General features: G+C 48.2%; 1 protein-coding gene across 3 annotated transcripts in view; it reads left to right on the forward strand.

Moving 5' to 3' along the window:
* Positions 1 to 6,764: 6,764 nt before the first annotated feature.
* Positions 6,765 to 21,240, forward strand: part of LOC130126329 (glucosamine-6-phosphate isomerase 2) — a 30,558-nt gene continuing 16,082 nt past the window's right edge. For all 3 annotated transcript variants that reach the window (XR_008811720.1, XM_056295796.1, XM_056295797.1), the window contains exons 1-5: positions 6,765 to 7,038; positions 7,160 to 7,261; positions 12,091 to 12,273; positions 14,447 to 14,631; positions 18,327 to 18,501. Coding sequence is in view for 2 of the 3 variants with exons in the window: in XM_056295796.1 (XP_056151771.1) it covers positions 6,915 to 7,038; positions 7,160 to 7,261; positions 12,091 to 12,273; positions 14,447 to 14,631; positions 18,327 to 18,501 (769 nt within the window). In the remaining variant the exon portion in view is untranslated. The remainder of the gene's footprint in view (positions 7,039 to 7,159; positions 7,262 to 12,090; positions 12,274 to 14,446; positions 14,632 to 18,326; positions 18,502 to 21,240) is intronic.

The raw sequence follows: 21,240 nt of genomic DNA on the forward strand, positions 1-21,240 counted from the left end.
AACTGCAACGCCTCGGTGGTAGTCATGGTGCGTCTGTAACCAGACATGTTGGACATAATCAAAAATCAAGTTTAGACTGTTTCTCTGCACTGGAGGGCGCTAGTGTGTTTCTAGCACAGAGCAGTGAACTTCACGAATGACATGACGCGACCAACACACGTCATAAATACTGACATCACGCGCAAATTATGAGCGGTCATGATTACCGCCCATGGTCGTTTTAGGTAGATCTCATCATAAATGTTTTTGTGCAATTGATCTAAAACTCATTTTAAATGCAAATATATGCAATTTTAGGAGAATTCAAGGAGCAGCAGGTCTGTATTATTTTTTTCCCAAACAGTTATTAAACTTTGAAAATCCCAAACGGTCATAATTACATTACATTACATTCCATTACAGTCATCTAGCCGACGCTTTTATGTGGCTTACAATAAGTACATTTAACATAGGAAATCAGAACTACTAGTCATCAGAGGTCATAAGTGCATCTTCTCTCTAAACAAGCATCTAAGAGCAAAACCAGTGCTAGAGTAAAAGAGCAAGAAAGATTTTATTTTTTTAAATGAGTGAATACAATAAGTGCTACGAGCAAGTAACAGGGTATTGGTTCATGAAGAGGTGAGTTTTCAACTTGCTGTCCTGACATCAGTGGGGAGTTCAGTCCACCACTGTGGGGCCAGGACAGAACAGAGCCGTGACCGGTTCGATCGGCAGCAGGCGCCTCTGAGCGACGGGGCAACTAGGCGTCCCGAGGCAGCAGAGTGAAGTGGTTGGGCGGGGGGGTAGGGCTTGACCATGGCCTGGAGACAGGAAGCAGCTGTTCCTTTCACTGCCCTGTTGGCTAGCACCAGAGTCTTAAACTGGATGCGAGCAGCTACTGGGAGCCAGTGTAGGGACATGAGAAGGGGAGTTGTGTGGGAGAACTTAGGGCGGTTGAACACCAGACCAGCTGCAGCTTTCTGAACAAGCTCCAGAGGTCTGATGGCCGACGCCGGGGCGCCAGCAAGGAGGGAGTTGTCGTAGTCCAGCTGGGAGATGACCAGAGCCTGGATGAGGACCTGTGACGTCTCGTCGGTGTGGAATGGGCGAATCCTCCTGATGTTATAGAGGAGAAATCTGCAAGAGCAAGCAACCGATGCAACATTTGCAGCAAATGACAGTTGGTCGTCCAGAATCACACCCAGATTCCTCGCAGTCCGAGTTTGCGTCACCATGGTGTTGTCAATGGTGATGGCCAGGTCTTGGTGCAGTCAACCTTTCCCCAGGAGTAACATCAGCTCTGTCTTGTCCAGATTGAGCTTCAGGTGGTGTGACGCCATCCACTCCGGGATGCCAGTCAAGCACGCAGCAATGCGAGTCTCTACTTGTGTGTCAGAGGGAGGAAAGGACGAGATCAGCTGGGTGTCAACGGCATAATAATGATAAGAGAAGTCATGCGAGTGAATAACAGAACCCAGGGATGTCGCATACAGGGAGAACAGGAGAGGACCCAGAACCGAACCTTGTGGAACGCCTGTAGTCAGTCTGCAGGGCTCTGATACAGATCCCTTCCATGTCACCTGGTTGGAGCGACCCGTCAGGTAGGACGCAAACATTGAGAGTGCAGAGCCTGTGACACCCAGCCGCTCGAGGGTAGAGAGGAGGATCTGGTGGTTCACTGTGTCGAACGCAGCTGACAGGTCCAGGAGTATCAGGACAGACGAGAGAGACTTTGCTCTCGCAGAGTGCAGCGATTCTGTGACTGCAAGGAGGGCCGTCTCTGTTGAGTTACCCACCTTGAACCCAGACTGGTTGGGGTCCAGGAGGTTGTTCTGGGGGAGGTACAAAGAAAGTTGGTTAAAGACAGCACGTTCGAGAGTTTTGGATAGAAAGGGTAGAAGGGAAACCGGTCTGTAGTTTTTGACGTCAGAGGGGTTAAGTGATGGTATCTTGAGAAGGGGGGCGACTCTAGTAGTCTTGAAGGCAGATGGAAAGCATCCTGCCTGGAGGGAGGTGTTGATGAGGTGGGTTAGAAAGGGAAGGAGTTCAGGTGCTATAGACTGAAGAAGAGGGGAGGGGACCGGGTCAAGGCAGCATGTGGTAGGGCGACTGGATGTGATGAGATTGAGGACCTCATCGGGGGAGAGAGGAGCAAGGTGGGATAGGGTGGGATGTGGAGAGGTGAGGGGGGGTGCAGAGGGTGGGCGTACGTACGTCTTGGTCGTAAAAGATAAAACACTCTGCCTGGGGGGGCGCTTGTCTCAAAGAGAGGACTGACTCCTGTTGTAAAGAAACATTCAAAGCAGCTAGCTTGTAGGCCTACTTGCTTTATGTCAGCACAGCGTTAGTGCGCCGCCACGCTTCGTTGGTGATGGCAAGAATAGCATGCGTGCCGGTATCCTTATTAAAGTGGGTTAGTGATGAATCACCCTCATGCATGAATCATGCATCAATAACAGCCTAATTTTCCACGTGATCCATGATGATGAAGATACAGAAGAATAGAAATGCATGGCAAAAATAGCAAATTGTCAATATTCACAAATCATGTTTTCAGGGGACCTCATGTCTTATTAAGAGGAGCCAAGTCCCCCCCCCCCCATCCCCTGTAGTTTGGACCCTGGTGCAGACTGGTTTTATATTATTCTTAAAGATTTTACACAAACCAGAAAAAAATGAAACAATATGTCTCATGAATAAGTTGTGGTTTATTTCGGTAGCATTTTGTTGTGCGACTGATTTTACTAATGGCATTAGTGCTATACACAGTTAGAGGTGCGCTATATGATAGATTCTTCTGCCCCCTACCGTGGGCTTCCAGTGGGGACACCTGAGGTCAGCCTACCCCCACCCCCCTCCCCATCTCGTACTTCTGTACGGGAGACGCTCCCAGACAATAGCCTGCCTATCTCACAAAGTAGAATCGGCGCGCCCACGCCGACAAGGTTAACTGACCCACACGGTGACGTGTATCATTGACGTGATGTGCAAATGAACAACTGAAAACTGACGCGCAAACGTCACCATTCCGGATGTTTTTGTGCGGGGGCTGCCTCACGCTGCCTCCGGCAAGATGCCGCCATGGGGGGGGGGGCGGGGGGTGCCATGTCGCCCGTACGTAAATTCGCCGGTACGTGAGAGCCAAACATATTCGAGGAGCATACGGGCCTGCATCCCTACCTTGTCTGTAGACCACAAGCACAGTGAAGAGAAGGGCACTACCCCAAGTCCATACGACACACCAGCGCTACACAGGACCCACAAGCATGAATCTTCACAGTCAATAAAAACCGACTTGACCGGACCAAAGCCACGTCTGCACAGCAGTCCTCTCTCAAGCCCCCTGGCGTGTTCTACTTCCTGCCGGACGCCAAGCGCATTTCCGCCTCGCTTTACGGGCGCGAGTTCGATCACGGGATCGTGATCGGGTGTTTTTATTCGCTCAACAGGACGCCAGGGCGTCAGTGACGTCAGGAGAAGCTCGGCGCTGATAGGCTTTGCGACATAGCGTCAGCGAATTTTATCGGGGGAAAAAAACTGCGCGAATATCATTCGCGTATTATGCACGCGTATTATTCATTGTTCACGTCTTTGCGTTGACTTTCTACGAATCTCATGGCGAACTCAACATGGTGCCGTTGGCCTGGAGCTTGCTAAAGCAAAGAAGCCCGTGTCCGATGGGGCAAAGGAGAGCTGCTGAAGCTTTTGGAGATGGTGATGTAAGGTAGTAATGTAAATCCGCCACAGGGTGGCACTGTTACGCTGTATGTTCCCCTGGGAATGCCGCAAATGGCGATGTTTGTCTCTCTTGCAGCACCGTACCCCTAGTTCTTGTCCCGGGCAAAAGGCCACGTTGATCACATGCTTTTGTTTCTTCTGCCGGAAGGTGAGCAGTGTTACTGGCGGTCTGCATTATCATAAAAATATTGATTTATATCCCACATATTGTCTAACTGTTTATTCTGTGGTGTTAATAGACATGTTTGCTTATAACCTAGTTAAAGTTTGATGTCGAACATTGTATTTGGCAAGAGAAATGTGACAGAAAGTGTTGGCTAGCCTGTTGAGCATTAGCATGGCATATAACGCAGGATGCAGTATTATTTGAGCAGATTATCCATGGTTTTTTTGTTTAATTTTATGGGTAATAAGTGCCTTATTTAATTTATAATGGATGACATTTGCTTTGGTTTTGCCGTAAGGTAGCATTTTGATATGAGATGTGTTTATTTTCACATTTGCACTTTTTATTTTAATTTTATTGAGAAAGAAAAATGTTTTGTTGTTTCTTCTGCCGGAAGCTGTGAGTATGATGAGGCCAGCGGCCAGCTGATAGATGAGAGGTGAAGTGTAAGCGAGTGCCAATAAAGTGTCCAGGTCTCAGCCACGATCCCAAGCCTCCGCCTCCTTCCTTTTCCACGCAAACATCATACCACAACAAACACAACGCAGAGTCCCAGGGCGTGTAGGGAGACGACGGCCCAACGCAAAGTGCGGGTTACAGTAACATGGCTGAGAACTTTGAAACGGCCTCTCTGCCTCTTGGCACAGTGACGCCAAGAATGTTTGACATTCAAAATCATGTGGCGGGAAAGCTAACACCAGCCATGCGGCTGCAAGTACTTCCGCTTAGTGCTGGACGAGAGTCCCGACGTGGTGGATGTTAGCCAGCTTCTCATTTACACGAGAGCCACTGGCAGCACATTTGATGTGCACCAGGAGTTAGTGAGGGGTCGGGTTAAAAATGAAAGGCCACATAGTATCTAACATTGAACATTTTTGCTAATTTTGTTAATAATGCATATTTATTGCCAAATATGCATTTGACACATGTACATTCAAAATCAAGACGATAACTGTATCGTAGATCATCATGTTTATGCTAACAATGTGTGCTTGAACGAAAAGTTAAAATGCATTTGTGGAAATGCATTTGCATTTGCATCTGAATGAAGTTACCCGTCCTACACAAAGCAGTCACAGGCCAGGGCTTATTCTGACTGATACTGTATTCTCTGAAACTTTAGTTTCATAGTGACGACATCATTGGCCTTATCCGGGATGGTGACGAGTCGGCATATAGATGGCAGGTTGATCAGCTGGTCCTCTTGTGTGACCATAACAACCTGGAGCTGAACACACTAAAAACTGTGGAGATGACAGTGGACTTCAGGAGGAGTCCCTAACACTGCCCCCCCCCTCCCAACCATACTAAGCAGCACTGTGTTTGCTGTGGAAACCTTCAGGTTTCTGGGCTCCACAATCTCCCAGGACTTAAGGTGGGCATCCAACACACACACACACAATCATCAAAAAGGCCCAGCTCAGGAAGTTCAACCTGCTGTACGAACTGTTGATTCAGTTCTACACCGCAATAGTCCAGTCTGTCCTCTGCACATCCATCACTGTCTGGTTTGGATCAGCCCCCAAACAGGACAGGGACAGACTACAACAGACAGTTAGGTCTGCAGAGAAAATCATTGGTGCCAACCTGCCCTCCATTCAGGACTTGTACACCTCCAGACTCGGGAAACGAGCAGGCAACATCACTGCACACCCTGGTCACAACTCGTTTCAACTCATCCCCTCTGGTAGGCGCTACAGAGCACTGTACCCCAAAACAACCAGATATGAAAACAGTTTCCGCGGGCTGTCATTCAAATGAACACTTAACACAGTCAAATAAATCAACCATGTTGTATATACTGTACTGTACATGTTGTATATACTGTACTGTACATGTTGAATATACTGTACTACTGTACATTGTACGTATACCGGTACACTCTTTCATGTCTACCTCAAGCATGTATGTAAGTAACCTGCTAACATCTATTTCAGCATCTCTGAATAGAATAGAATAGAATACACTTTATTTGTCATTTGTGCATACATACAATGAAATTCACTCTCTGCGTTTAACCCATCCTAGCTGTGTAGCTAGGAGCAGTGGGCAGCCGCCGTGCAGCGCCCGGGGAATGATTTACCCTTGTTTTACCCTTTCCAGGTACTGATAGCTGGGTAGACCGTGCCCGGGGATTTGAATTCAGAGTTACTATCTCCTAGCCTTTGCCTAAACAGGCATCAACCCACAAGGCAGCAGGTGGATTTGAAACCAGAGTTCCCTTCTACCTATCCCAACGTGTTGGCTGGACTGGGCACCATGGGAAGTACCATACAGGCATGCAGGAGGACCAGGTCTATCAGTAGGGACGTCGTCCTTAGCCAAAGGGCCCTTGCTGAGGTAAGGTGCTACCCCTCTGACGTGATCCTGATTCTGGTGTATTCTCTGCACCATTGCACTTCATCACCTCTTATTTCACCTGTGTAAACCAGTCCTTGTGTATATAGGTGAAGATTGTTGTGTTGTAGTGTTGTTATTCTATGTTCAGTACACCGAGAGAGCCACGACACCAGAGTCACATTCCCTGTAGTGCAAACCCACATGGCCAACAAACATGATGCTGATTCTGATATTTTTGGTAAAAATGTATTTCTGTAACGGTTTTTCGTGGTTCTTATGATTATTTTTGCTTCGTTTGAAACGACCTCATCCATCAAGAATGACTACAACGAAATTTAACAAGCATCTATTTTATAATTGTACTTTTACTGGAGATTTAATCTAACACTTGAATAGTTTGACGAGATTTTGACCCTCAAAACAAACAAATACATAATAACCCCGTTGTTCCTTTAAGCGAGACTCTTATTTTGAAGGCGGCATCGCTGCGTGTCCGGTGTGCTTCTCCCCACCTGCCTGCCTGCCTGGTGACGCGGCGCCGGCGTGTCGGGCGGTCATGTGGGCGGCAGTAGACGAGCTGGCCACTGGTCCCTCAAGCCAAGCGAGCCCAGCTGCCTAGAACCGGGACTATCTATCCCGTCCCCGACTCAGAGGCGGTGGTCGTGTCCTCTCAGGACCAACAACAGATATGAGGCTGGTCATCCTTGAAGACTACGACTCGGCCAGCGAGTGGGCGGCCAAGTACATCCGCAACAAAATCCTCCAGTTCCGGCCGACCGCTGAGCGACACTTCACCCTGGGCCTGCCCACCGGTACGCACGCAGCACTCCCGCGCCACCCAGCCAGCTCACCGGGTGGCCGGGTGGGGGTGGAGGGTGTAGCCGGTCCTGAGCTAGCTAACCTCCTCACACCGCTTCTCTCTCCTTTCTTTAGGGAGCACCCCGTCTGGCTGCTACAAGAAGCTGATCGAGTACCACAAAAGTGGGGATCTGTCTTTTAAGTACGTGAAGACCTTCAACATGGACGAGTACGTAGGTGAGTGGCAGGCGGAGGTTTGTTGTGGGAGACCCCAGAAAGTGGAGTCGGTCCGTCTGCAGTGCAGGCAGGCGTCCACACCTGCTAAAGCAAGCAGTGGCCTAGCCACCCTGCTGCTAAAGCAAGCAGTGGCCTAGCCACCCTGCTGCTAAGCTTTGTGAAATCTCTGTTCTTATGTTCAACCCTGATAAGGCACACATCTGTATTTGCTGATAACAGTGTTCCTTGTTAACGGAGGATACAAAGGAAGTGACGTTGTATACAGGGATGTGACGTTAGACTGATAAATAAGGGATCACACTTCAGAAGACAAGACAAATGATGTAACGATAGTATTGTTATGTGGCGCTTGTTTCCACACGGGCTGTTTTAGAGTGGAACACTTGTGAGGAGTAGCTGGCTGTTTCCATGGTTACCGATGACACGTTGTATAGATGGCGGGGTTTGGTATGCCATTTATGTGAAGCGGTTACGGAATTAATACGTAGTGTAAGCAGCTAAAAATGCTTTAATCGTCCATTCTGTACCGTGGGGAGACAGGACGGAATGAAACGCATAGTTTATGTCATCATCATCATCATCATCATCATCAGTTCCATAACCTGTGCAGGTCGTAGGAGCACAGCTGGCGCCTCAACAGTTTGGTTGGGTCGTCATTGTGTTTCAGTAGGGGAGTACCTGGTGGTCCCTATCTCCTCTCCAGGTATGGATGGCCGTTGGGTCACAGAGGAACTCATCCGCCCTTTGACAGATTTAGTTTTTAGTCCTGCTGGGTGTCCACACACCCTCCTCACAACAACCCAAGGGTTGAAGTGGGGGTGCCGGTTTAGTCGCCGACCACCCAGCGGTTGCAGTTTAACGTCGTACCCAGGACACATATATGTTATACAGTGGCCTAACGACCGAAAACAACAATCGGTCAGGCCGGGACTCCACGGTCCACACCATCTACAGGCCAGTGGCCACTCTTTCATTATGAGGATGTGACCGTCCTTGATAGGGAGGAACGCTGGTTTGAACGGGGAGTCAAAGAGGCCATCTATGTGAAGAGGGAACGACCATCCCTGAACTGAGGGACAGTACACATGGCCATTGTAACTCTAGTTAATGGTCACGACAATTTGCATATGAAGCCAATTGTTGGTTTGGGTGGTTGTGTCACTGTATTGTTTATAAGGGTGGGATACCTGCAGTCAGTCGAGACTGAAGAGGTCACTTAGATGATGAGGAAACGTTGCTCTCAATAAATGTTGCATCCAGATGAACTGATTCACCTTGCTGGGATTTCCTTACCTGAATTATTGAGCATGCATGAAGACAAGTTTTATTGGAAAATGTGGAAAATATGACAAAATTTTAACAGTACTTTTCTTTTCCATGTGTGCTTTGTTTTCAGCATTTTGAATCTTAAATAGTAATTCATTGTGATTGTTTTCTAACTTTTTTCTTTTTAACGAGGGACAAATTATAAAGTCAGAAGAATTGTTAGAACCAGTGTACACGGTTTAACGCTGATGTTATACAAAGGTTAAGACTCATCTGATTATGTGATGCTGCTCTTGGCTGCGTTCAAGACAACTTGGAACTGGTATATTTCACATTGGACATTTCTGATTTATGATGTCACGTGTTCATGCTGTGAACACAAAATCTACCATTACTGCTTTCAGCTTCTCCCGTTAGGGGGCGCTACAGTGGATCATCCGTTTCCATGTCTTCCTGTCCTCTGCATCTTCCTCTGTCACACCAGCCACCTGCATGTCCTCCCTCACCACATCCATAAACCTCCTCTTTGGCCTTCCTCTTCTCCTCTTCCCTGGCAGCTCCATATTCAGCATCCTTCTCCCAGTATACCCAGCATCTCTCCTCCACACATGTCCACACCATCTCAATCTTGTCTCTCTTGCTTTGTCTCCAAACCGTCCAACCTGAGCTGTCCCTCTAATATACTCCTTCCTAATCCTGTCCTTCTTCATCACTCCCAATGAAAATCTTATCATCTTCACCTCTGCCACCTCCAGCTCCACCTCCTGTCTTTTCATCAGTGCCACTGTCTCCAACCCATACAACATAGCTGGTCTCACTACCATCTTGTAAACCTTCCCTTTAACTCTTGCTGGTACCCTTCTGTCACACATCACTCATGACACTCTTCTCCACCCACTCCACCCTGCCTGCACTCTCTTCTTCACCTCTCTCCTGCACTCCCCGTTACTTTGTGCAGTTGATCCCAAGTGTCAAACTCAAATGCCTTCGTCACCTCCACTCCTTGCATCCCCACCATTCCACTGTCCTCCCTCTCATTCACACATATGTATTCTGTCTTGCTCCTACTGACTTTCATTCCTCTTCTCTCCAGTGCATACCTCCACCTCTCCAGGCTCTCCTCCACCTGCACCCTACTCTCACTATAGATCACAAAGTCATCCGCAAACATCATAGTCCACGGAGACTCCTGCCTGATCTCGTCCGTCACCTGCACCTTGAACCCATCTGTCATTCCAACCACACACCTCACCACTGTCACACTGCCCTCATAAATATCCTGCACCACTCCTACATACTAATCTGCAACTCCTGACTTCCTCATACAATACCGCACCTCCTCTCTCGGCACCCTGTCGTATGCTTTCTCTAAATCGACAAAGACACAATGCAACTCAAAGACACAATGTACCTCCTTCTGACCTTCTCTATACTTCTCCATCAACATTCTCAAAGCAAACATGAAACCATACTGCTGCTGCTGATCATCACCTCTCCTCCTCTTAACCTAGCTTCTATTACTCTTTCCCAAATCTTCATGCTGTGGCTGATCCACTTTATACCTCTGTAGTTGCTACAGTTCTGCACATCGCCCTTGTTCTTGAAAATCGATACCAGTATGCTTCTTCTCCACTCCTCAGGCATCCTCTCACTTTCCAGGATTGTGTTAAAACCCCACTGCCATCTCTCTTCTTTCGCTTCCATCTCACACCCAACTTGCGGGGCATATGCGTTGATAACATTCATCATCACACCTTCAGTTTCCAGCTTCATACTCATCACTCTGTCTGACATTCTTTTCACCCCCAGCACGCTCTTGACATACTCTTCCTTCAGAATTACCCCTACCCCATTACTCCTCCCATTCACACCATGGTAGAAGAGTTTGAAGCCACCTCCGATACTCCTGGCCTTACTCCCCTTCCACCTGGTCTCTTGCACACACAGTGTGCCTACCTTTCTTCTTTCCATCATGTCAGCCAGCTCTCTCCCTTTACCAGTCATAGTGCCAACATTCAAAGTTCTGACTCTCACCTCCACACTCCTACCTTTCCTCCTCTCTCGCTGCCTGTGGACATACCTTCCCCCTCTCCTTCTCCTTCGCCCAACAGTAGCATAGTTTCCATGCTGTGAACACAAAGTGACAACACGTATGTGATAAGACAGACAGAAACAGGCACCGACGTGTTTGACAAAACATACTTAAATCATTCTTCCCTATCAGTTTAGGGTAACAGTGACATAGCGATAAAGAAAGAGACACGTAAAATAGGAAAGAAGAGGGAGAAAGGACGAGGAAGGATATAATCAGGAGAGTGTTCCAGGGAGTGTGTGAGGCAGATGCTAGCAGTGTGTATGTGCATGTGATGTGTCCACCTGTGAGTGCACCGGATTAATCCCAATAAATTCTGGTATCTGAGATCAGCCCACACCTGCTGCCCCGACCCGAGCCCTGAACCCACGAACACACCCCGTACACACACCCATAAGCCGGCTACAGGTGCCCCCTGATGCAGACCCTTCCTGTGCCTCAGCTGGCCCTGCCCAGGAGTGGGAGCTGACCCCCTTTCCCTGGCCCACAGCCTCCTTCTATAGACCCGGGATCCCCCCGTAGCCACAGCATCCAGCTCCCAGGACAACCCCCATAGCCGCAGGACACCCACCCAACCATAAGGACCTGGCGCTGCCCAAAAGCCCCACTAATTACATATACTACAGTCTGCCAAAAAGTTTGGATGGTTTCAACTTTTGATGTACAATGCTTATCAACCCTCTGTAAAATGATGGAAATCCATCCATCCTGTCAGTCATCTATTGCGGTGTCAGCCCCATAGAGATTAAATCGGCTCAGTCAACGGGTGCAAAATCTCTGTCTGGCCACCCCCTAATTCAGAGTTCGACAAATGTTCAGTTCATCTATTCACAAGGCGGATGTTTCTTTTTATTAGCTCTGAGTTGTGTTATTCAAAACAACTGTACAGGCAGCACGGTGGCCCAGTGGTTAGCACTGTTGCCTCACAGCAAGAAGGTCCTGGGTTCGAACCCCAGGCCGTCCCAGGTCCTTTCTGTGTGGAGTTTGCATGTTCTCCCCGTGTCTGTGGTGGGTTTCCTGCGGGTGCTCCGTTTTTCCTCCCACCATCAAAAAGACATGCATGTTAGGGTTAATACTCCTGCCTGTGCCCCTGAGCAAGGCAATGGAAAGAACAACTGGAGTTGGTCCCCGGGTGCTGCAGCTGCCCACTGCTCCTATACAATAGGATGGGTTGAATGCAGAAGGCAAATTACAGTTGTAACCTGGACAATGACAAGAATAAAGTGGCCTTCTTTCTTCTCAAAACACGTACTTCACCCAGGACATGGCAAGCAGATACAGTTAAGTTAGGCATGAGTCCGAGATCGTTGTTTAGATGTCAGGTGGGCGATTATATATACATCTACCTATCTATCTAGATGTGGGCTTGGTGTGGTTAAGATTAGTATTGATTTGGCACGTTTTAGGGGCAGGGTCATGTAATCTGACGGGCAGCAGGTTTTGATATACTAAATCTGGCTCTCTGTTGTAGGTCTGCTGCGTGCACATCCGGAGAGCTATCACTCTTACATGTGGAACAACTTCTTCAAGCACATCGACATCGATCCAGCTAATGCACACATTCTAGACGGCAACGCACAGGACCTGGAAGCAGAATGCCAGGCCTTTGAGCAGAGGATTACGGAGGCTGGAGGAATCGAGTTGTTTGTAGGAGGTTGGTCACATTGCATTGTTATTTTTAACGTTTTTGTGTAGATGGTTTTGTTGACCGGGGGGAGCCATACTGTCAAGGGTCGATGTGATGGGGGATGTAAGGGGATGCCATATACAAACGGACATAAACAGCCCTTTGTAAAACTGCCGGTCCCCCTTTCCATCCTCTTTGGGTTTATGGTGCTATGTGATGTACTATCCCCATGGATACGTCTTAATCCAGGACAGTTTGGTCTGTGTAAAGAAATATATTATTTACAGTTTAATTCTCCTCACAGAGTTGTTATTGTTCGCTAACGTACGGTAAATATCCTGGGTCTTCCGGTTTCAAATTTTGAATGAGGAATATAGACTACCGCCACCTGCTGGCATGGAGGGTTATTTCCTCTCAGCAGGCGCAGAACGTACATGCTAGTTGGCGGTTGGCTGTAGTCTTTGTGGTGTGTTCAAGTGCTACTTTTGGTCCGGACGCAGGCGATGTGAGGTGACGCAACAGTCGGCCTTCGTTGCCGCTAGTTCTCTGATGCCGGTTTGGTGTGTCTGGGCCCTAAGGATTGAGGGCATCTGGGTAGCATAGTGGTCTGTTCTGTTGCCTGCCAACACGGGGCTCGCCGGTTTGAATCCCCATGTTGCCTCCGCCTTGGTCGGGCGTCCCTACAGACACAATTGGTCACGTTTGCGGGTGTGAAGCCGGATGTGGGTATGTGTCCTGGTTGCTGCACTAGCGCCTCCTCTGGTCAGTCTGTTCAAGGGGGAGGGGGAGCTGGGGAAATAGCGTGATCCTCCCACGCGCTACGTCCCCCTGGTGAAACTCCTCACTGTCAGGTGAAAAGAAGCGACTGGTGACTCCATATGTATGGGAGGAGGCATCTGGTAGTTGCAGCCCTCCCCAGGTCAGCAGAGGGGGTGGAGCAGCGACTGGGATGGCTCAGAAAATAGGGTAATTGGCCAAGTACAATTGGGGAGAAAAAGGGGGGAAAATAAAAAAGTACAAGGATTGTAGAATTACTAAAAAAAAGTGTCAACATAAATAAAAGTAGAGTCTAATCACAAAACTGAAACATAGGAGCAGAGATGTGGTTTCCTGTCTGAGCTCTGAAACAGCTTTCACATATTCTTGATTGAAAAAAAATCTTCATTGATTAAAGGGAAACTTTGCTTTCCTCACCTTTTACCTCCTAACAGAAAGTACTAAGTACCTAGACTGCATAAGCTAATGGACGTAGACACTGTGATGTCACCCACTGGTTTATGGACTACCATTTTGAAGCCTTGAATTTGGCATTTTCCTGTCGCCATCTTGTTTTTTTTGTTTTGTTTTTTGAAACCGGACGTGGCCATATTTGGATGAGAAGGTGGAGTTAGGTAGGAGCGAGGGGTGGATCTGACTAAGAAACTGAGGACACTGCGCTCGCCCACAACCCTATCAGCAACCTGACTGTACCTGGCTCCACCGTACGAAGTCCCATTCCAGATTTATTGCACGCTAGGGCAGAAAGACCAACTTGAAATGACTGCCTCATATTAGTGTAACAGTGAGATTTGCTGACCCCCCCCCCCCGCTCTTCGCCCCAATTGTACTTGGCCAAATATCCTATTTTCCGAGCCATCCCGGTCGCTGCTCCACCCCCTCTGCTGATCCGGGAGGGCTGCAGACTACCACCTCTCCTCCCATACATGTGGAGTCACCAGCCGCTTCTTTTCACCTGACAGTGAGGAGTTTCACCAGGGAGACGTAGCGCGTGGGAGTAGCACCCTGAGAGCAGGCTAAGCGGTTAAGACAATGGCTGGATGGATGGATGGATAGTTTGAGTATGTGTGTTCTTGTAGTTGTTGGATGTGTTGTTGTCTTTGTGTTGTACTGCTGTGGGAAACAGCATTTCGTTTCATTTCATGTACACAAGTGCATGAAGTGAAATGACAAAGCGTTCCTGATTCCTGATCTGTTGCCAACTCATTCATATCTGTTTCCCCAGTCATGTGAAATTCAGAAGTACGTTTCAATGATTTACTTTCAATGACTGACTTCCTCATACAATATAAATACAATATAAACTGTGACTAATTCTGTTTTTGTGAAGTGTAGCTGAGCTTTCCAAAGTTGAAACCATTGTCTACAACAGTTTCTCGTTACATCTTGACCTATCTCTTCTACTCTTGGTCTGTCTTTCAAGGTATTGGCCCTGACGGCCACATTGCTTTTAATGAGCCAGGCTCCAGCCTCGTTTCCAGGACCAGAGTGAAGACACTAGCCAAGGACACCATTGTTGCAAATGCCCGCTATTTTGGCAACAACCTCTCCAAGGTTCCCACCATGGCCCTGACTGTGGGTGTAGGAACTGTCATGGATGCCAGAGAGGTAAGCACTGATGCCAGTCAAATAACTGATCCACCACTGGCAAGGAAGTATTTCTTCTGAAAAGACCATTTCACTATCAGCATGTCATAAAGCCAAATTGATTTTCAGTTGAAACTACTTGTTACAGTACATAAATATTTTACAGGGACCACATGACCTTGCGTGTAGCACAGTAGGACAGTGCAGTATTTGCGGTACACAACTGAATACATATCTACAAACCACTGAATCACGTTTTGCATGCAGTTAGTATTGCTTGCATACAATACTGCTGTGTTGACTGTTTCAGTAAGGTCTTTTTAAAGTTAAAGTTTCAAAGATTCACTTAATTGGTGGCCTTGAATATTCTAAGACTTAAAAAACTAGCTTTACAACAAGCGTTATCATCAGAGCTCGGGGTAATAGTTGGTCTTTAGACAGTTATGGCAGCAGTGACAAGTCCAGAGATTATCAGGAGCAGTTGTGCCGTATGAGGTGCAGTACAGGGAAGAGTGACTGGAAACTTTTGAAGGAGGATGACATACAAGAAAAACCAGGAGCTGGATCCTTGATACATATACCACTTTCACACTGAATTGAAATCCTGGGTTTTTACTGGGTTTGGTGGCGGTCTGTCCAGGGTGTCTCCCCGCCTGCCGCTCAATGAAAGCTGGGATAGGCTCCAGCATCCCCGTGACCCTGATAGCAGGATAAGCAGTTTGGATAATGGATGGATGGATGGTTTGAAAGGGTGTGCGGCTCAAAATTAGAGGACATTAGTCCTGGGCTCTGGACAGCAGTTATCACAACATTGGAATAGCATCTATCTGAGTGGAATAACATCTGTCTGAGTGGAATAACATCTGTCTGAATGGAATAGCATCTGTCTGAGTGGAATAGCATCTTTCTGAGTGGAATAACATCTGTCTGAATGGAATAGCATCTGTCTGAATGGAATAACATCTGTCTGAGTGGAATAACATCTGTCTGAATGGAATAGCATCTGTCTGAGTGGAATAACATCTGTCTGAATGGAATAGCATCTGTCTGAGTGGAATAACATCTGTCTGAGTGGAATAGCATCTGTCTGAGTGGAATAACATCTGTCTGAATGGAATAGCATCTGTCTGAATGGAATAGCATCTGTCTGAGTGGAATAGCATCTGTCTTAGTGGAATAGCATCTGTCTGAGTGGAATAGCATCTGTCTGAGTGGAATAACATCTGTCTGAATGGAATAGCATCTGTCTTAGTGGAATAACATCTGCCTGAATGGAATAACAACTGTCTGAGTGGAATAGCATCTGTCTGAGTGGAATAACATCTGTCTGAGTGGAATAGCATCTGTCTGAATGGACTAATCAGAATCAGAATTCCTTATTCATCCCCGAGGGGAAATTGGGTATTTGCCCTGGAATAACATCTGTCTGAGTGGAACAACATCTGTCTTAGTGGAATAACATCTGTCTGACTGGGTGTCACAGAAACCAGAAATCACAGGTTCAGCGTATTCACCTTTAACACCCAACTAATGAACATGCATATCCACATTCCAGCAGCAAAAGGAAAGACAACAGCTGGGCATTGTTGTGGACAGATTTTCCTCCTAATTCCTCTACACTGTAGCTGCATTGTGATGCTGACGACATGAAATTGGCAAAAAAAAGCTACTGCATAATGTGCAAATACTGCCAATATGAGAGACCTATAGCTGCACATCAGAATGACTTACTCCACCTGGTATTTATTTAACCTTCATCAGGAACAATTTATTTGTCATTTCATATAGTGTGCTACGTACACAAAAGAAACGAAATCCTGTTTCCCACAGCAGTGCAACACAAAAACACATTCAAAAACAACACCACCAAAAACATACAAAAAAGGAGAGAACAAAGCAAGGGGAAAAAAGCCAACAACACAGTCCAACCAGTACAACACAGTCCAAAAACGCCACCGTCCAAGAGAACGAACGCCAGCCAGCATGACTGTTGGACCTGCCAGTCTGCATGGGCTAGCGGTTAGCTTAGCCTGCCCCGCCTCCACGTCCTGTCAGACCGCCCTCGGTGTTTCCCTCTCAGGCGTAGGACCAAGCAGGGCCGTGGTCCCTGGGCCTATTGGATGCAGCCGACCAGGCTCCCCCAGCCGATCCAACGCCAGCTCTCCAGACAGACACCTTAGCTCAGGGGTGGCTCACCACGTGCCATGGAGAGCCATGTGTATGCAGGTTTTCGTTCCAGCCGGACTACACACCAGGGGGTTTCACTGATCAGCAACCCTTCAACCAAGGAGGGAGACTGTATCAGTGAAATCCCCTGGTGTGGAGTCGGGTTGGAATGAAAACCTGCATGCACATGGCTCTCCTTGGCACATGGTTAGCCACCGCTGCACTAGACACACCTCCCCCGCACCCCACATGATGACATAAACGCAGACGCAGACAAAGTCACCGCACAGTTGACGCGAGGTGAGGCCGCCGCCAGACCACCTCAGTGTTTCCTCTCAGGCAGGGCCGTGGGCTAGCAGTTAGCTTAGCCTGCCCCGCATCCTGTCAGACTGCCCTCGGTGTCTCCTCTTTGGGCCCTCAGGACGCAGCAGACCAAGCTCTCTCAGCCGATCCAGCGCCAGCTCTCCCAGCCAAGCGAAATCGACGCTCAAAATAAAAAGTTCACACGATGACACAAACTTAGACATGGACAAAGACTCCACATAATCGGTACCGGGTGAGGCTGCTGCAAACGCGAGTCCGTGACGATGGCACAACACAGGGACTCAGTCACTAAAAGCCATGGATAAGTTTGATACCTGTGAAAGGGACTTTTCCAGAAAAAAATTCAGGATCAACTTGATCTGGAAGGGGGTATTACACAAGTTGAAATCCAAGAAACTCATTGGATTTTGGTGTGAGAAAGGTGATATTGAAGAACAGTAAGATACACATCTTACTACCATAATTTATTACTTAATGAGTATTAAGTAAGTAAATACTTAATATAAGTGCTGACATTTCAAGTACATGCCATGCAGTAAAATATGTGCTGCTGCAGCAACACACCAGCACGATGCTGTTGTGCTGCTGCAGCAGACACCAGCACGATGCTGTTGTGTTGCTGTATCTTCCCACACCAGTACTGGTGTGGGAAGATACAGTGTGGATATGTGTGTTAGTGTGGGTGTGTGTTAGTGTGGGTATGTGTGTCCCTGTAGTTGTGGAATGTGTTGAGGTGAAATGACAGTGTTCCTGATGCCGGGACATTTGAGGTAACACACATTTCATCGTCATGTTGACTTCAGCAGATGTGTTGTGTAGTTCGGTTTGTCCAGGTTGTACTTGTTACCGAGCTACCTTGGGGAGGGGTTGTAGTGCAGCAGCTTGGAGAGGAAGGTAGTGTTGTTCATCTGGTAGCATGCCCACCACAGTTCTCAGCAGCACTACTAGTGGCCAACACTCAACAGTTCATCTTGAAGTGGTTGAGTGTTGCCCAGACCTGAAGCAGAAGAAGCTGAGCTCTTGATGTGGACACAGCCCCCCTCAGCCCTGTCTCTGTCTAGTGAACCACAGCACGTTTAGCACAGCTGAGACGGGTCAATGTAAGAGTTGTGGTTTTCAACAAGCTCTTTAAAAAACAAGCAAGAAAACGGTGTTTTGTGGATTAGCATGCTATCAACAGGTTTTCCTATTAGAATACTCTAGTTGTCTGTCTCTTCTCTACGCAGGTGATGATTCTGATCACAGGAGCCCACAAAGCCTTTGCGCTGTACAAGGCCATAGAGGAGGGAGTGAACCACATGTGGACCGTGTCTGCCTTCCAACAGCATCCACGCACTATTTTTGTCTGCGATGAGGATGCGACACTGGAGCTGCGAGTCAAGACAGTCAAGTACTTCAAAGGTTAGCACCAAAGATGAGTGTCCACCATGGCTTAGGGCTGCTGTCTTGACCTGCAGCTGGACATACGTGGAAGTCATTAGCTTGTGAGGTTTCTGTTGCAATGATTTCAGCTTCACAGACTCAAAGACTTGATTGTTACTATTGGATGCACACAAAGTAACCTGCCATTTGGGCAAAGTCCCGCTAAAAGCCATGATGTGGGGCGTCTGGGTGTTACTGTTATTCGTCCGTCGCAGTGACAAGGACCATCTAGTCATCCTGTGATGGATGACTGATGACTTGTGCAATGACTAAAGTGAGGAGAAGTTGCACATCATCAACCCCACTCTCTCGTCCCAGACCACCTACTACCAGTGGCAAGACTAAGCGAGACAACTGGTAGTGGAGAGATGCAGGTTTGTCCTCAGGGTTTCTTCCCGAAGCCTTTCCTGTAAACGAGTATACCCGCAACGCAGCGGAGGTTTAAATCAGTTTTCCTTCTCCTAGATTGGCTGCCAACCAAGGCTAACGAGTCCAACCGGCCCACATCTGGGTCGATTGGACTCCGTACGTGCAGTGAAATGACAAAGTGTTCCTGACTCCTGGCTACGTAGTAAGCAGAAGTAACCGTGTGGTCATCACTGTGTCTTCCTACCAGCTGCAGCAGACGGGACATGCACATGTGGCTCTGATACTGTCTGTCTCTCTGTGATGCTGTCTGTCTGTCTGTGATGCTGACTGTCTGTCTGTGATGCTGACTGTCTGTCTGTGATGCTGACTGTCTGTCTGTGATGCTGACTGTCTGTCTGTGATGCTGACTGACTGTCTGTGATGCTGACTGACTGTCTGTGATGCTGACTGCCTGTCTGTGATGCTGACTGTCTGTCTGTGATGCTGACTGTCTGTCTGTGATGCTGACTGACTGTCTGTGATGCTGACCGACTGTCTGTGATGCTGACCGACTGTCTGTGATGCTGACTGACTGTCTGTGATGCTGACTGCCTGTCTGTGATGCTGACTGACTGTCTGTGATGCTGACCGACTGTCTGTGATGCTGACCGACTGTCTGTGATGCTGACTGTCTGTCTGTGATGCTGACCGACTGTCTGTGATGCTGACTGTCTGTGATGCTGACTGACTGTCCGTGATGCTGACCGTCTGTCTGTGATGCTGACTGCCTGTCTGTGATGCTGACTGTCTGTCTGTGATGCTGACCGACTGTCTGTGATGCTGACTGTCTGTCTGTGATGCTGACTGACTGTCTGTGATGCTGACCGACTGTCTGTGATGCTGACTGACTGTCTGTGATGCTGACTGCCTGTCTGTGATGCTGACTGACTGTCTGTGATGCTGACTGACTCTCCGTGATGCTGACCGAATGTCTGTGATGCTGACCGACTGTCTGTGATGCTGACCGACTGTCTGTGATGCTGACTGTCTGTCTGTGATGCTGACCGACTGTCTGTGATGCTGACCGTCTGTCTGTGATGCTGACCGACTGTCTGTGATGCTGACTGTCTGTCTGTGATGCTGACCGACTGTCTGTGATGCTGACTGTCTGTGATGCTGACTGTCTGTCTGTGATGCTGACTGACTGTCTGTGATGCTGACTGTCTGTCTGTGATGCTGACCGACTGTCTGTGATGCTGACTGACTGTCTGTGATGCTGACTGACTGTCCGTGATGCTGACTGACTGTCTGTGATGCTGACTGTCTGTCTGTGATGCTGACTGACTGTCTGTGATGCTGACTGTCTGTCTGTGATGCTGACTGACTGTCTGTGATGCTGACTGACTGTCCGTGATGCTGACCGACTGTCTGTGATGCTGACTGACTGTCCGTGATGCTGACTGACTGTCCGTGATGCTGACTGACTGTCTGTGATGCTGACTGTCTGTCTGTGATGCTGACTGACTGTCTGTGATGCTGACTGCCTGTCTGTGATGCTGACTGACTGTCTGTGATGCTGACCGTCTGTCTGTGATGCTGACTGACTGTCTGTGATGCTGACCGCCTGTCTGTGATGCTGACTGACTGTCCGTGATGCTGACTGACTGTCTGTGATGCTGACCGTCTGTCTGTGATGCTGACCGTCTGTCTGTGATGCTGACTGACTGTCTGTCGGTCTGTCTGTCTGTCTGTGATGCTGACTGCCTGTCTGTGATGCTGACTGCCTGTCTGTGATGCTGACTGTCTGTCTGTGATGCTGACTGACTGTCTGTGATGCTGACTGACTGTCTGTGATGCTGACTGTCTGTCCGTGATGCTGACCGACTTGCTGTGATGCTGACTGACTGTCTGTGATGCTGACCGACTGTCTGTGATGCTGACTGACTGTCTGTGATGCTGACTGACTGTCTGTGATGCTGACCGACTGTCCGTGATGCTGACTGACTGTCTGTGATGCTGACTGTCTATCTGTGATGCTGACTGTCTGTCTGTGATGCTGACCGACTGTCTGTGATGCTCACTGTCTGTGATGCTGACTGACTGTCTGTGATGCTGACTGACTGTCTGTGATGCTGACCGACTGTCCGTGATGCTGACTGACTGTCTGTGATGCTGACTGTCTATCTGTGATGCTGACTGACTGTCTGTGATGCTGACCGACTGTCTGTGATGCTCACTGTCTGTGATGCTGACTGACTGTCCGTGATGCTGACTGACTGTCTGTGATGCTGACTGACTGTCTGTGATGCTGACTGTCTGTCCGTGATGCTGACTGACTGTCTGTGATGCTGACTGACTGTCTGTGATGCT

This window comes from Lampris incognitus, chromosome 16, assembly GCF_029633865.1.
Source record: "Lampris incognitus isolate fLamInc1 chromosome 16, fLamInc1.hap2, whole genome shotgun sequence".
Lineage (NCBI taxonomy): Eukaryota > Metazoa > Chordata > Actinopteri > Lampriformes > Lampridae > Lampris > Lampris incognitus.